At 35.5% G+C, this 14,604-nt stretch overlaps 1 protein-coding gene across 3 annotated transcripts in view; it reads right to left on the bottom strand.

Moving 5' to 3' along the window:
- LOC101255025 (protein SHOOT GRAVITROPISM 6) overlaps positions 1-11,484 on the bottom strand; it is a 37,465-nt gene extending 25,981 nt beyond the window's left edge. For 2 of the 3 annotated variants that reach the window (XM_010327654.4, XM_026033030.2), the window contains exons 1-9: positions 11,310-11,484; positions 10,173-10,263; positions 10,036-10,090; positions 9,815-9,946; positions 8,688-8,759; positions 6,546-6,636; positions 6,356-6,451; positions 2,503-2,581; positions 2,343-2,406 (exon numbers count right to left, since the gene is read on the bottom strand). In XM_010327654.4, coding sequence (XP_010325956.1) covers positions 2,343-2,406; positions 2,503-2,581; positions 6,356-6,451; positions 6,546-6,636; positions 8,688-8,759; positions 9,815-9,946; positions 10,036-10,090; positions 10,173-10,263; positions 11,310-11,349 — 720 coding nt within the window. In that variant the 5' untranslated portion in view covers positions 11,350-11,484. The remainder of the gene's footprint in view (positions 1-2,342; positions 2,407-2,502; positions 2,582-6,355; positions 6,452-6,545; positions 6,637-8,687; positions 8,760-9,814; positions 9,947-10,035; positions 10,091-10,172; positions 10,264-11,309) is intronic. The other variant, XM_019215697.3, reaches the window with a different exon arrangement.
- Positions 11,485-14,604: the final 3,120 nt, after the last annotated feature.

The following is a 14,604-nucleotide window of genomic DNA, read 5'->3' as shown; positions in this document are numbered from 1 at the left end:
GTATTTGTCTAGATCATATACAAATGCTTTTAGGATAATATTTTTCGCTTACGTACTGAACACAAGAAAATAAGTAAGAAACCCACTTATTTTCCCAAAAAAAAATTCCAAGCCATGGAAATGTGGAAGGACAAATGAAAGCATAGACTAACATCAGGCAAACCACCTCCAATACCTCATGGCCTCTGAACTTTGTCCCGTGAGTCTACAGCACTAGGTGAAATTGGCCACTCATAAGTCAACTTGTTATATTACCTTACCAGAAAAAGATCCCGACACCCAGGAATAATGTATATGCCCTTCACAATTGCTGGATTGTGACCATCTCATCTTTAAGTTTAAGTCGGTAGAGAGAACATAATTGTATTTACTTAATTATATTTTCAGCACTCTCCCTCACATGCCAGCCTGATCCATTTTTTCATGGCCAAACACTTTTTGATAATAGGTGGAGGTGAGATTTGATCCAAAGACATTTGTCCTTGATACCATGTTGAAGTGTGTGACCATCTCATCTAAAAGATTAAGTTGTTAGAGAGAGCATACTTTTATTTACTTAATTATATTATCAGCACCAACGCCCTTCACCCATTCTCCCCCTTACTTCACCCTCTTTCTCCCTCATTCCTCTTATTTTATTTCATACACCACGGTGTTCTCATTATCTTCCACCTACTCTCTCGTACCGTCCCTCTTACCATCACCGCGCTTGCTGTCCTAGCTCTATGCTTAATGTTTGTAATCAACTTTATGATTTTATCCTCAAAACCCTCATGGAAACCCCTAAGAATTACCTGACACGAGAGCTTATCCACCGAGTCATTCTCTTCTTTTTTTTTATAAAGGTACCATTACTTCTATATATCCACAGGTATACTACACCAACAGGTATAGTTCCCCAACAAAAGTAACTTACATCTTGTGGTTCACGTTATCCTTACAAAAATTCTAAAACATCAAAAACGTCTTGTGTTTGAGCTAATAGTTTTTACTCACACCAAAAATAAAATAGGCCTAAGCAATTCATCATAAAAACTTGTAAGTTGCTTTGTACTCCTACAAAACACCTCTTGTTTCTCTCAATCCAGACTGACCACCATATACAAGCCGGGACAATCTTCCATCTCTCCTCCTTCTTACTTACCATGCCATCCTTGTTCCAGCATCTCAGGACACCTGCTATGTTTCCAGATTTCACCCATCTGATTCCTTTTAGGCATATAAACATCCTCCATAGTTGGTCTGTCCACTAGCAATGCAAAAATAGATGGTTGATTGTCACAGTTTGTTCCCCGCATAGAACTCGCCCCGAGACTAATTGATGACCCTTTTTGCTTGGGTTTTCCTGTGTCAAGACCTAAGTTGCTCGGACTCTCCAAAAATGATGCCACACTCGTGTCGGATCCTTCAAAAATACACTATTTTAGAGGATCCGGCACACACCCGTCAACAATTTGAAAGAGTCTGAGCAACATAGGTCAAGACTGCCTCTTTTGCCAAAAACCAGGTGAAACAATTAACTTTGTAACGAATGTTTGGTTTCCAAGACCAATCTTCATCCTTCACTACTCCTGAATTCAGCTCCTTGTATTCTGAGTTGACAGAGAACTTTCCATTCTTGATTTGCTCCATTTCTAGTATGTCCTCTCCTCCATTGAGGTTATTGAAAAACAACTCATTTTGTTGTCCGTTTCTCTTATGTACGCCTCCAAAGCTTGAAAAATTTCCACGGTCCCTTCTCCATGGTTGACAACTCTACATTGTCCCTTCTTCATGGTTGACAACTCTACACTGTCCCTTCTCCCCCAATCTTTCTAAGCAATCTTCACATTGGTCCTCCTTCCCTCTTCTCTAGCATTCTCGCCCTTCTAAAACTGCTATAATACCTCAATGAGACCTTTCTCCCTTCAATAACATTACTCGTGTCATGCGGGCTACCATGTTACAATTTGGAAGGGAAAGGTGGAACTATGAGACAACATTTACTTTTAATGAAGTAACATTGTCATTGATTTTTTTTTTGGTTGATACTTGCAAAAAGTTAGCACAGAGGTTTTTGATAAATTCTGGGGACATTGTTTCTAAACTCGTGTATATAACTATATCTAACGGGAGATTCAGCAAAGAATTCATGTAGTTTTCCTTAAACAAAAGAAATTGACCTCGTCAAAGGTACTCTCCAATGGAAGCAAGTTGATCATAAAACTTGATAACCATTCACGAGGGAACATAGGTAGACTCGTAAGAAAAATAGAAATGAAAAAATAAAAATATGGATGAAGACAGTTTACATATAAAGATGACATCTTAAAATAGTTCTAAAAAGAGCAAAATAGGCATACCTTCAGATCCCGTGAAATTGCCCAAACTCTCAATAATAGTTCAAATGCGGAATTCAAGAAAGACCTGCACAGTTGACGCACTCATATTCACCATGAACAACTAAAATGAAAATCCTTGGAAGAAAATCAGAACTAAACAGAAGCAGCAAATTGGTCTCACATGATATCAGCATCTACAACTGAAGACAGAGGGAAGTCTACACTGCACTGCCAGCAAGATTGGCACCAACATTTGAATGCTGGAAAAAATAAAAACATAAGTCCTTTCAATGAAAACAAAGAAAACACTTGAGCATGAAGTGTAACATAAACTACTAGAACAACTTTTCTCATGAATAAACGACTTCGTGATTTGTATCACTCTTAACCAATCATGTGCACTGATGATATAACTTTGCAATGAATAGAAGGTTCACTTCTACCAGAATTTCAAATGTGTGAAAGAAAAATTCTCATTGCTTTTATTCAGAAGAAAATTAGGGGTGGTTTCAACAACACTGTGCCATTACTTTCCACTTGCTTGGTGAGTAAATAATTCTTAGAATGGAAGCGAAGTGGCGTAGATGTATTGACAGATCAGGTTGTTACAATAGATACCACTTTACCCCTCATTCGTCCCCACACGACTACCCGGACGGAAAGAAGACAAACCGGTTATCGAGGTTTACCACACGATTTCACATGTCAAGAATGTACTCTCCTACGCAAGTGATAATGCTACCACGTCCCACGTACCCAAGCATACCAGAATAGGAAATTGGAACACACAAATCTACTAAAAAAGTTTCCCCGCACATATTACTGGACCCCTTTATAGCAGCACTATTGCCGCTATAGCGGCTCGATGCGGATCAAGAAAAAGGAGAGGAATGGGTTCTCATGTCCATTTCTCCCTCTTCCAACTCTTAAACCTCTCTCAGATTCCTCCCAGACAGTGTGTCTGAAAGCGACGAAATTAAGGTAAATATGTGTACTCTTCTCTCCTTACTTCATTTATGCTTAAAAACGATTGCATGCTACGAATTGAGCAGAGTAGAATAGGTTTTGGTTTCTTAAAATAATTGCTTGATTGTCAAACTTACCGAAGCATGGGGTTTCCCCTTATGTTCACAACGCTACTACAACGTTCTGGGCGTGAGGATCACAAAAAATAGGGCGAAAAACAGGTCTGAAATGGTGGGGAAGTTGAAGGCGCGTTCTTGATGAAAAACTTAGATTCGGGAGTGATTTAGGACTCGAAATGACTAGATTTTGCATATTGAAGTAGAAGAGCACTTAAGGAACACTGACCTGTAGAAAAACTTGTCGAAAACAGATTTTTGGGCCAAGGGGCGCCATGGAAAACCCCCTAGAGTTCTGGAAGATGAAGGCCAATATAGCGACCAATAATTTCTCTACAGCGGGTGTTGCTATAGCGGGCAACCACCCACTATGGCACCTTCCGCTAGTTGCTCCAAGACCATATTTTTATCATTGCATGCACTCCTAGGATGATTATATGTTTTTCTAACACATGCTTCCAAATATACATGTTAACAAGGACAGAATTAAGGGACCAGACTACACCTATGAGAGATTTCTCAATGCTGTGAGCCATGAGCAGTACAAGGAGATGCGACGAATGGGCTTTTGTCTAGAGAGGGACTTTAATATGAGGTGAGTGGCTGAATAGGCTCCCGCCTTCTACAGCTGAATTCAAGAGTTCGGTTGGGGTCCCTTGTTGGTAACTCCTCCTTTTTCACAGTGCAGGTGGGTGTTGGAGTTCTATGCTCATCTAGTTACGGTCCAATGGGATTCCCCCAACTTACCGTCTACATTCGAGGGGTGGACATCCCTATGGATGCACGGTTTGTGAATTTAGTATTGGGAATGTCAAAGATTCATCATGAGCCCCACACAGCCAAGCTGAGGGAGACTGACATGACATGGCTGCGGAATACACTAGTGGAAGAGAAATACTGGGAAGAGGTGAGTCAGTTCACTTCAAAGGGCCTTATCAACCACTACTATTCACCTGAAGGCTGGAGATGGTTAACACTAATTGGCCAAAGGGTTCACCCATCGGGTAACCTTACCTATATGACCTATCCTCGAGCCTTGGTGGTAGTCTACATCATAGGTGGGATCCCCGTGAATATGGGTGAGATGATCATGGCAATGTGAATGGATTTATACCACGGCAGCAAAAAGTCCCCGTTCCTTCTTGGCCTAGTGTATGTACTATGCATGCAAGTAGTAGTGCCCTTAGATGACACAAATTATGAGGTGGAGAATGACTAAGCGTTCAACCCCTTACTGGAGAGGAAAGAGCCTTCCTCAGCGCCTAAGAAGAGGAAGGTTTCCCCCTCGTCCATCTTCCTCTTCTTAGGCGCTCGGAAAGGTTCCTTCCTCACCCGTAAGGGGTTGAACGCGCATCATGTTCAACCTCATAGTTCGTGTCATCTAAGGGAACCCATGCTTGCCTTCATAGTACAGACACTGAGCCATGAAGGAAAGGAGAGTTCTTGCTGCCGCAGTAGAAATCTTTCCCCTCTACCACAATTTGATCCCTCCACTTTCATCGAGATCCCAACTATGATACCACGACGGCCCGGGAATAGGTCACATCGATAAGGTTCCCCGATGGGCAAATTCTCCAACCAACTAATATCAACCACCTCCGAGCATCACGCAAATAGTAGTGGCTGGTACGGCCATCTGTGGTGAACCAATCGACCTCTTCCCAGTATCTCTCTCTTCCACCACTGTATTCCACAACTATGCCATATTCGTCTCCCTCAGCTTGGCCAGGTAGGGATCATGAGGAACCTTCGGCACTCGGTGCTAAATTTACGAACTGGGCATTCAAAGAGATGTCTACCCCTTGGAAACAGATGGTGGGATTGGGGGAATCCCATAGGACCAGATGAGCATATAACTCCAACACCACCTGTATTTTAAAAAAGAAGAGTTACCACCAAGGGACCCAACCAAACTTTTGAATCCGGTTGTAGAAGGTGAAAGCTTATTCAGCCATTCCCTTCATCTTAATAGCCCTCTCTAAACAGAAGCCTACCCGCCATATCTCCTTGTACCACTCATGGCTCGCAAAATCGAGAAATTTCTCGGAGGGGTAGTTTAGGCCCTCGATTCTATCCATTGTTAACCTGCATATTCAGAAGCGTGGATTCAGAAACCATGGAATCATTTTAGGAGTGCACGCAATAAGAATTGTCTGGTCTTGGAGCAGCTAAGAGGCTATATTTACGCACTCCCGCTATAGCAGCCAAGGTGGCGCTATAGCAGGAGAGGGATACTACGGTGCTTGTGCAAATCGTTTTAGCCAAAGGCGTCATAGCGGGTCATTCATCAGTAAACTTCAACAGAGCAATTCCCAAGAAAACTCTCCTTAATGTTGGCTTCACATGTCACTTATTCCTACAAGAGAACAATTTTCTATAAATTTTCCTCGCTCGCACCCTCCTAAATTTGGTAGTCTCCTCTTACTAAAATCAAAAGAAACCAAAAAGAACTCCCTGATCCTCTTGATAGCTCATAAGTTTTATGTGCCATCAGATTAAAGAGATAGTTGTTATCCCCTTTTGCAACTAACCTTCCTTCATCAAGAGCCATATTAAACTCCAGTTTGATGCCCTTTCCCCGTTGCTATTCCCCATTGTCTCACTCCTTCATAGGCTTCACCTCCTCAAAGCACATAGGTGTTATCTCATAGCTATAAGAATCTCAGACAATTGCAATTAGGAGAACGTGTAGAGAGAAGACAACTCTTTCTCCCTCCCCTTGGTACCCTCATCAGCCCATACTGTTACATCTCTTCAGGAATCACCAACTAAGCAAATTTTACCAGCTTCTTAACAAAAATATAAGATCCTAACCGGCTGGAATATTCAGAAGTCACAGCTTCCAATAGCAAATGCTCCTACTTCTTCTTTTAGGAGAATGACATGCTAATTTAAAGCAAGAGAAAGCTTTTCATGAAATGTTGGAGCATATAAAGTTTTGGGATCTATTACCATTTGCAAAAATTGGCCGGTGGATGTCCCTCACATTTCCAAGAATGGGCACTACTCGTGCCAGTATACCCTTTAGGTGAGGAGTAAACTGCAAAGCTTCAAATATCATAGATGTAGATCAGATAAGTGAATTGGGTCATAATGTTAAAAGTGACTCACAAAAGTATTTGCAAGCAAATAAAAAACTAACCATCAGCTGATGCAAAATCTGCAAGAATTTGAACCATGGCTGGAAGAGCTGAATTTGACCCTGAAAGATGGAGGAATATTTCTTCCATCATCTGCCACAGACAATCGAAGAATTAAACTAGAACAAAAAAAGTTCAGAATATCAAAAAACAAGAATAAAGAAAGGGTAAAGACAAACAATTATTTGTCAGAAAACTGTGCCACAGAAGTAAACATAGCACAAAAGAAGGTGACAATCTGCTTTTTTGTACTTCTCTGGGTGAGACGAATAAGTTTAACAAAAAGAAGCATTTCCTCTGAGATAAACATTAAGGATTACGACAGAATGTACAAACTATGATAGATTGCCAAGGTAATGCACCAGCTAGAAAGAAAATTCATAATGCACCAGCTGGAAAAGAATTTCATCTGATCTCATCGATTGTAAAGCTGTTCAATGTTCTAAAGATCATAAAGGAACAACAAGCAAAACTCCAACGCATTAACGACGCTGATAGATTTAGGATTTTCAGACTGTATGAGATGTGTGAATTGAAAAACAGTTCTGCTGATGATTTTTTAGTATGGTCACAGCCTCCCCATTCATTAACATCTAGTCAAAGTCAACCCATAGTATCACTTTAAGAGCAAACTAGTTCAACTGTCAAATAAAGCCACTTTTTGTGGAGTCGCTACAGCAATAGTCATCAGCTACTTATCAGCACAAACCAACTTCCCCCATTCAGGTTCATGGAAAGCTGGTTTTCTAATCAAGTAAAGAGCCTTATTGTTGATTTCCAGCATCAAGACTATTGCTGGAAAGTAAATACGGAGCAGCTACTTCACATGTTGAAACGACCATGGCTTGTTTTTTTTTCTTTTTTCTTTTTTGAGAATGATAACTTTAACGACCATGGCTTCAAAATCATTTTATTTTATTTTTTATTATGACTACTACATCATTAACTGAAGCTATGCAGCCCCAAAAGGAAATTAAGGGTTCTTTTCTATCCTCAAAAATTCTTGCACTACTTCCATTCCATATGGACCACCATATAATCGCAGGAGTATAATTCCAAACTTTGACAGAGACTTTCCCCAGCCCTATTTTGTACTAGCAGCGCAGTAAATCAAGAGTCGACCAGTGCATGATCCAACTGAGTCCCAAAATGCTAAAGAGGTTCGTGGAATGCCTGTAGCTGTCCATGTTATACACTTCTGCTCATTTTCAGTTAGATTGGTTCATCCCATTCCTGTTTCCATCCAACTATAATAGTGAGATCCATTTTTTCGTTAGAGTTGTTCTAAACTCTATTTTAATGACTTCAATTCCCTTCAAAATAAGTTTTCTTCTCCAATCCAAAAATTTGTTTAAAACATTATCCAGTCCCATTTCTAACCCTCTAATTTAGTATGTTGTAGAAATTCATCCCCCAACCCACTAATTCCCTTCCAAACTCTCTTCCAAAACATCCTACCAAAACCTTAAGGAAATATACATTCTATAATCTCATGTGTGCCGGTTTATACCCAATCAGGCACCGTCATGTTGCAAAAACAGATAAATAAATAAATAAAAGTGTCCCATCGCTAACAGATAAACCTTTAGATGCAGTGGTTTCACGACTCCCCGAGTATTAAATTGCATAGAGGTACTAAATTCTTGTTTCACCACCATCTGTCAGCACATACTTTTTCACAGGTTTGGCTCAATACAAAGAACCAGGTCGGAAAATGATATGCTAAGTTGCAGATCTAAAAAGAATCTGATAAAACCTCTCTTTAACACTATAAATTTTTAAATGAACTGATGCACAAATGCAATAGAGTTAATATGAAAATCATTGAGTAGTTGAAGAGTTCCACAGCACCTTATAGTAGTCAAGACTGAAAATTCCTCAGCTTACTGCTGGCAAGCTATAACAAAATCAACTCTAGTACTCTACCACAAGGCTCTTAATTTCTCAAAATATGGCTTCGATAGATATTATGATAGTCGTAGAAAAAAGAAACATGAATAATAAAATACATGTTCATAAGATTACATTCCCTCTTCTAAAATCCATTCATAAGGAAACAAAAGAAGATAGGAACTAGAAAGCACAGAGAGCATTCCCTCAGCTAAAAATTTAGTTTCTAAGAAAAAAGAAAAAAAAACACTCACCAGATCTGGCATATGTGAACCAATTGATACAAGTACACCAGCTGCAGCTCTTTGCCAGTCAGCGTTAAGTTCCTATCATGAGATCAAACTAACAGTTAAGAGTAATATGAACACTACCAGCATTGCACGGGACATGAAAGAAGTAAATTTGACATCCTGTATAGAAATAAAAAGTACAACTCCCACACCAAACAACATCGACAGAGAACAGCCTCCAACACCAATCAGAATCATGGTGGATAAATCCACAACAAGGAATCAGGAAACTAGTAGTTATGATCATCACAAGTCAAGCCAATCCTTGGGAACGGACGAGAGAGAACAACCGAAGTGCAAAACATTACATTTTTGATATTCCAATAATGAGACTCTAAATCGGAACTCTAAACTGCTACATGTTGATTCCTAGTTCATGACAAATAGATGCAGGGGTCCAACAGCAAGTTCATTCAAACCCACCGCCACGCGCCGAGCCAGGTGGAGGCAAGGGGGTTCATCCGAATCCCCTTTGGGGAAAAATTACACAATGTATACATGCTTCAAATTATTTTTTACATATATATAGTAGATGTTGAATCCCCTTGGAATCTTTGTGTGTTTACTTCTGTTTACTTCTTTATATATTTGAAACCTTAGTGGAAGTTCTGGCTTCCCTCCACTGCCCACTGCTTTCTCCTCAACCTCTATATAAGTAGTCGACAATATTTCAAAAATACATAGATATGCTACTTTGCACCCATGTCACAGAAACACTTAAAATGATGGATCCGCATTTGATTAGTGAGCATTGTGACGTAGCTCCTTCCTGAACTGTTAAATCAAATTGTAGCATAAATTTTGGTACTCCCTCCGCTTCTCAATTTATTTGGTTGGTTTGACTTGACATGGAGTTTAAGAAAATAAAAAGGACTTTTGAATCTTGTGATCTTAAATTAAAGAATTAAAGATATGTAGAATGTATCAAAATATCCTTTAATCATGTATTCTTACCGATGCAGCTTGGAAAGTTGGAATTAAAGAGTTGACAAAAAAGGAAAAAGGTGTCCTTTTTGAAACGGACTAAAAAGGAAGAGAAGTGATACAAACAAATTAGAACAGAGGGAACAACATAATGGAGTGTCCTCTACCTTGGTTGAGATCACCTCAGAAGTAGCAATTTTGGCCAACTTTGCCAGATAATTATGATCAACATCTCCTTTATCCAGAGCTTGAATTGCCACTGACATCACTTGAAACAAACCAGCTATATTCCCAAACCTCTGAAATCCATAAAATCCCCAATTAAGAAAACTACACTACCCAATTGTTCACATACAATATAAAAATGTAAGTAATGAACAAACAGTACCCGTCTTCCACCTCTTGATACTGTTAGGCAACAATCAAGAACCAGAAGTGGATTTCTGAAAGAAAAAGAATAAAATAAATTCAATGTGACCCAGAAAAAAAAAGACTTGGAAAGATATAGTTCGGAAATGTACATACAAGAAAGTTATCTCCTTTAGAGCAGCCATTGATGCTTCTCGTACAATAAGTGAATCATCCGCCAATGAGGACACCAGAACTTGAACTGCCTCTATATGCCACAGCCCCAACAACCCAAAAGAACAAATAAATTAATCCAAAACCAAAAACATTGAATTTTCAACTTGAACTGCCTCTACATAGCACAACCCAAAAGAAAATAAATCAATCCTAAACCAAAAAGTTAGAATTTTTAACTTGAATTGCCTCTACATAGAACAGCCCCATCAACCCAAAAGAACAAATAAACTATTACTACAACAGCATACCCTGTGAAATCCCACTAAGTGGGGTTTGGAGAGGGTAGAGTTTATGCAGACCTTACCACTACCTCATAGGGGTCTGGAGAGTATAGAGTTTACGCAGACCACTACCTCATAGGTAGAGACCACTACCTCATAGGGGTCTGGAGAGAACAGAGTTTACGCAGACCACTACCTCATAGGTAGAGAGGTTGTTTCCAAAAGACCCTCGACTCAAGTGCAGTAAACCAAAAGTAGATGAAGAAGAAAACAATGAACAAAGGATAGCCATTAATAAAAAAAATTAGTGTAAAGTGGACAAAGAAGATACAATAACAGCACCCAAATAGTGCCATAATGGAAACGAAAGATACAATAACAGCACCCAAATAGTGCCATAATGGAAACACAATAGACAACAAATGAATTATTCCAAAATCAAAAAGATCAAATCTTTAACTTGAACAATTCTCTATAGGCTATAGCACAACCTAACAACACAAAAAGAACAACTAAACTAATCCAAAACCAAAAGGATTGAATTTTCAATTTTAACTGCCTCTATATTGCACAACCCCATCAACCCAAAAAACAAAAAACATAACTTAATCCAAACCAAAAAGATTGAATCTTTAACTTGAACTCCCCTCTATATAGCACAACCTCATCAACCCAAAAGAACAAATTTAATTTTTAACTTGAACTGTCTCAATATAGCACAATTCCAACAACCCAAAAGAACAAACAAACCAAAAAGATTTAATTTTTAACTTGAATTGCCTCTATATAACACAATCACATACAAGTTAATCAAATCTCAAAAAGAAAAGATTTCTTAATCTGAAAAAGGGGTTACCGGCGGCAGGAACAGAGTTGCCGGAGCTAGAAGACGCCATGAATTTAGGAAGGGGATAACAGAGATCGCCAAAACAGAGGGAAAAAAATCCCCAAACAGAGAGCTGTAGAAGAAAAAAAAAAGGTACAATGCCAATGAAGCAACAGATTGTACCAAAATTTGTTGAATTATTTGTATAATAAAAATTGCCAGGTGTTTTGCTAATGTATTATGTTAGTTGAAAGTTTGGCATGTGGCACTCAAGAAGGAATGTTTGTGTAATAGCTCACAAATTATATTCGTTATGAGTTAATCGAGTTCGATCGAAAAAATACGTAAAAGGTTTTGAATATAAAAAAATTCTATTTGAAAGATTCATGTTCAATCAATTTAGCTATCTCTGTGGATAATTTATTTGTTATTTATAATGTATCGTAATATATAAGAAAAAAAGGTTAAAGATACATTCTAATTTTTGTTTATTAGGTGCCGTTAAAATAAAAGTTAATTATAATCTCACCGTTATCAATTTTATCATTTATATCGCTTGATTAATGAAAATTCCCAAATCAATTAAAATTAACCCCATTTTGATAAAAATTATCTATGTTCTATTTTAAATTCATGCTCGACCCATCTAAGAATTTTTTTAAAATAAATTAAAAGAATTATCTATTTCCTATTACTTTTTTTTCACACTTTTATATTCTAATATACAATGACATTATATATATAGATATAATAGACTCAATATGTGCATATAATGAACATTCAATATATAATATATATGCCATAAGAGTAAGGCACAACCAATATTTGATTAATGTCATAAAGGAAATTAACCTACTGTCATATTAACTCAAATATTTGTTGGCTTCATTTTTTAAAATTTAATACAATATCAATAAGGCTAGACTAATATAGAGTAATAATAGCGTAAATATTTTTAATGATCATTCAACTATGAATAATTATTTAGTAAAATCATTCAATTTTTATTTTATCAATAAAATTACTCAACTTAAAATTTTGTTGTTAACAAACACTCAACTAAGGTTTTTTTTTATAAAATCACTCAATTAAATTTATTATAATTATTTTAATATTACAAAATAAATAAAATATTTTATATCATACAAATATGAACTCTACAAATAAAATTAAATTTAAAAAAATCATTTTTTTTATTCCACTCAGTCACTCACCGACTCATAACTATAAAAAAAAATGAAAGGAGAGTATTTTTTTTTTATTTTAGAATAATCGCATAAAAGAAAAAGAAGAAAAACAAAGACTAAAAAATCATATATAGAGAGGATTAAGATTTGAGGCAATGCAACGCATTACTAGAATTATACTTTATTTTGGTGATAGATAAATGTGAAAAAATAATAAAATAGTAACAAAGCGAATAAAACGATGAATAAAAATTATGTGTATAGAATATATTACGTGAAAAAAATAACGATAATAAAATAGTAAGATGAACAAAGCAAATAAAGTAACATATAAAAATTACGTGCGTAGAATAGATTGCGTAAAAGAAATAACAATAAGATTTATCGTAAAATTATATTATATATTTAAGATTAAAAAAAAATTAACTTTTTACGTGTATAAAGTAAATATTAAACATATAATTAGTCCATTGGGCTGGACTTTGAAATTACTTGGGCCAACCATCGAATAAGCTAATCATGTGTTTTCCAGCCCAATGTTTATAGTGTAGTAAAGGGACGTTTGGCTATCGGTCAGGAGATAATTTATTCATGTATTAAATTATGCATAACTTGTATTATATTTTATAACTTACTCTAATTATAATATTACTAATTTTATCAAATTTTAGAGCTTCCAGATACGTCCAGATACATATATCACTGGATACATGAGGCTAAAATTAGTTATGTATGTATCTAAATGAATTCACATGTAATTTTTGATATATAGATAAATATTGTTTGTCTCTCTCCCATCTCGCTTGCCACTCTCCTAATATATCTAGTTTTCCTGATACATGTGAATCACATCAGATACGACATGTACATGTATCTAGTGTGATTTGAATGTATATGTGATATATATGACTATCTTGCTCGCGTCTTTTCATATTTTAATGTATCTGATAACAAAAATACATACATCTTACTGTATGTTTCTCAATATAATATAATTCTCTTAATAGTGATACGATATCTAATTATTTGAAAATATATGTACTTATGTAATTAGTATACATAAATACTATAACATCTTTTCTATGTGTAGAATTCGACACATCAAAATATATATTGTTCATCAGCAATTTAAAATCTCATATTATTAATACATACATAAATATTACAAATTATAAGAAAATTTATATATTATTTTATATCGAATAGAAGATAAAATAACTAGCACGTGAAAAATTAAAATCCTTATTTCTTTTTCATTTTAAATCTCAAGTTATTATTATTATTATTATTATTATTATTATTATTATTATTATTTATTTTTATTTACTTTTAGAATTTCACTAAATGGCAGACATATCACATGGATCAGACAGAGAAAAACCTAAACACAACTTTTTTGTTTTAGATGTGATGTGAACTCTGCATATAAATCACATAAAAAAAAAAGTTTATTTTGTTTGTCCGATTTTAATTTAATGTAAACTTTTAAAAAATAATATTTTATAAATATATGTAAATTAAATTAAATTATTTTTTAAAAATTTATAATTATAAATTATTCATATGAAAAAATCTAAAAATTAAGAGATATAAAAAAAGAAATAATATTTGTTTAAATAGAATAAAAAGAATAAGACAGATAAATCAAAGAGTGTTATTACATTCTTATACTAATCATTAATACAATTGAAGACAACTCTAAAGATTATTTTCATTTTTCTCTAAAATATAGGTCAAAAATAATAAATAAACTTTTAATAAGTGGCTCAATTTTGTTTCAACTATTTCATGAGTTTTCAACATCATTGTTTTTACTAAAGAGATATGTCCCATTAATTCTTTTCCAATGATGATGTTCTCTTACCACACAAATCCAATGTATATGTTTGGTTAATGATAAGACTTATTAATCATTTTTATATTTTTCAAATTTAATAGCTCGGGATGAATGTTAGGTCTGAAATTTATAGATTTTGAATATATTTGTGATTCTTTTTTCCTGTAAATATATATAGAGTTTGTTTGTATAAATTTATTATAAGTATCGTCGAGAATCTCAATTTTCGAGCTTTTTTTTGGTTATTATTATTTTAGCTTAAATAAATTTTTTTTAAATTTTATTCAAACACTATGAAATA

This window comes from Solanum lycopersicum, chromosome 9, assembly GCF_036512215.1.
Source record: "Solanum lycopersicum chromosome 9, SLM_r2.1".
Taxonomy (NCBI): domain Eukaryota; kingdom Viridiplantae; phylum Streptophyta; class Magnoliopsida; order Solanales; family Solanaceae; genus Solanum; species Solanum lycopersicum.
This window is presented reverse-complemented; position numbering and strand designations above follow the sequence as displayed.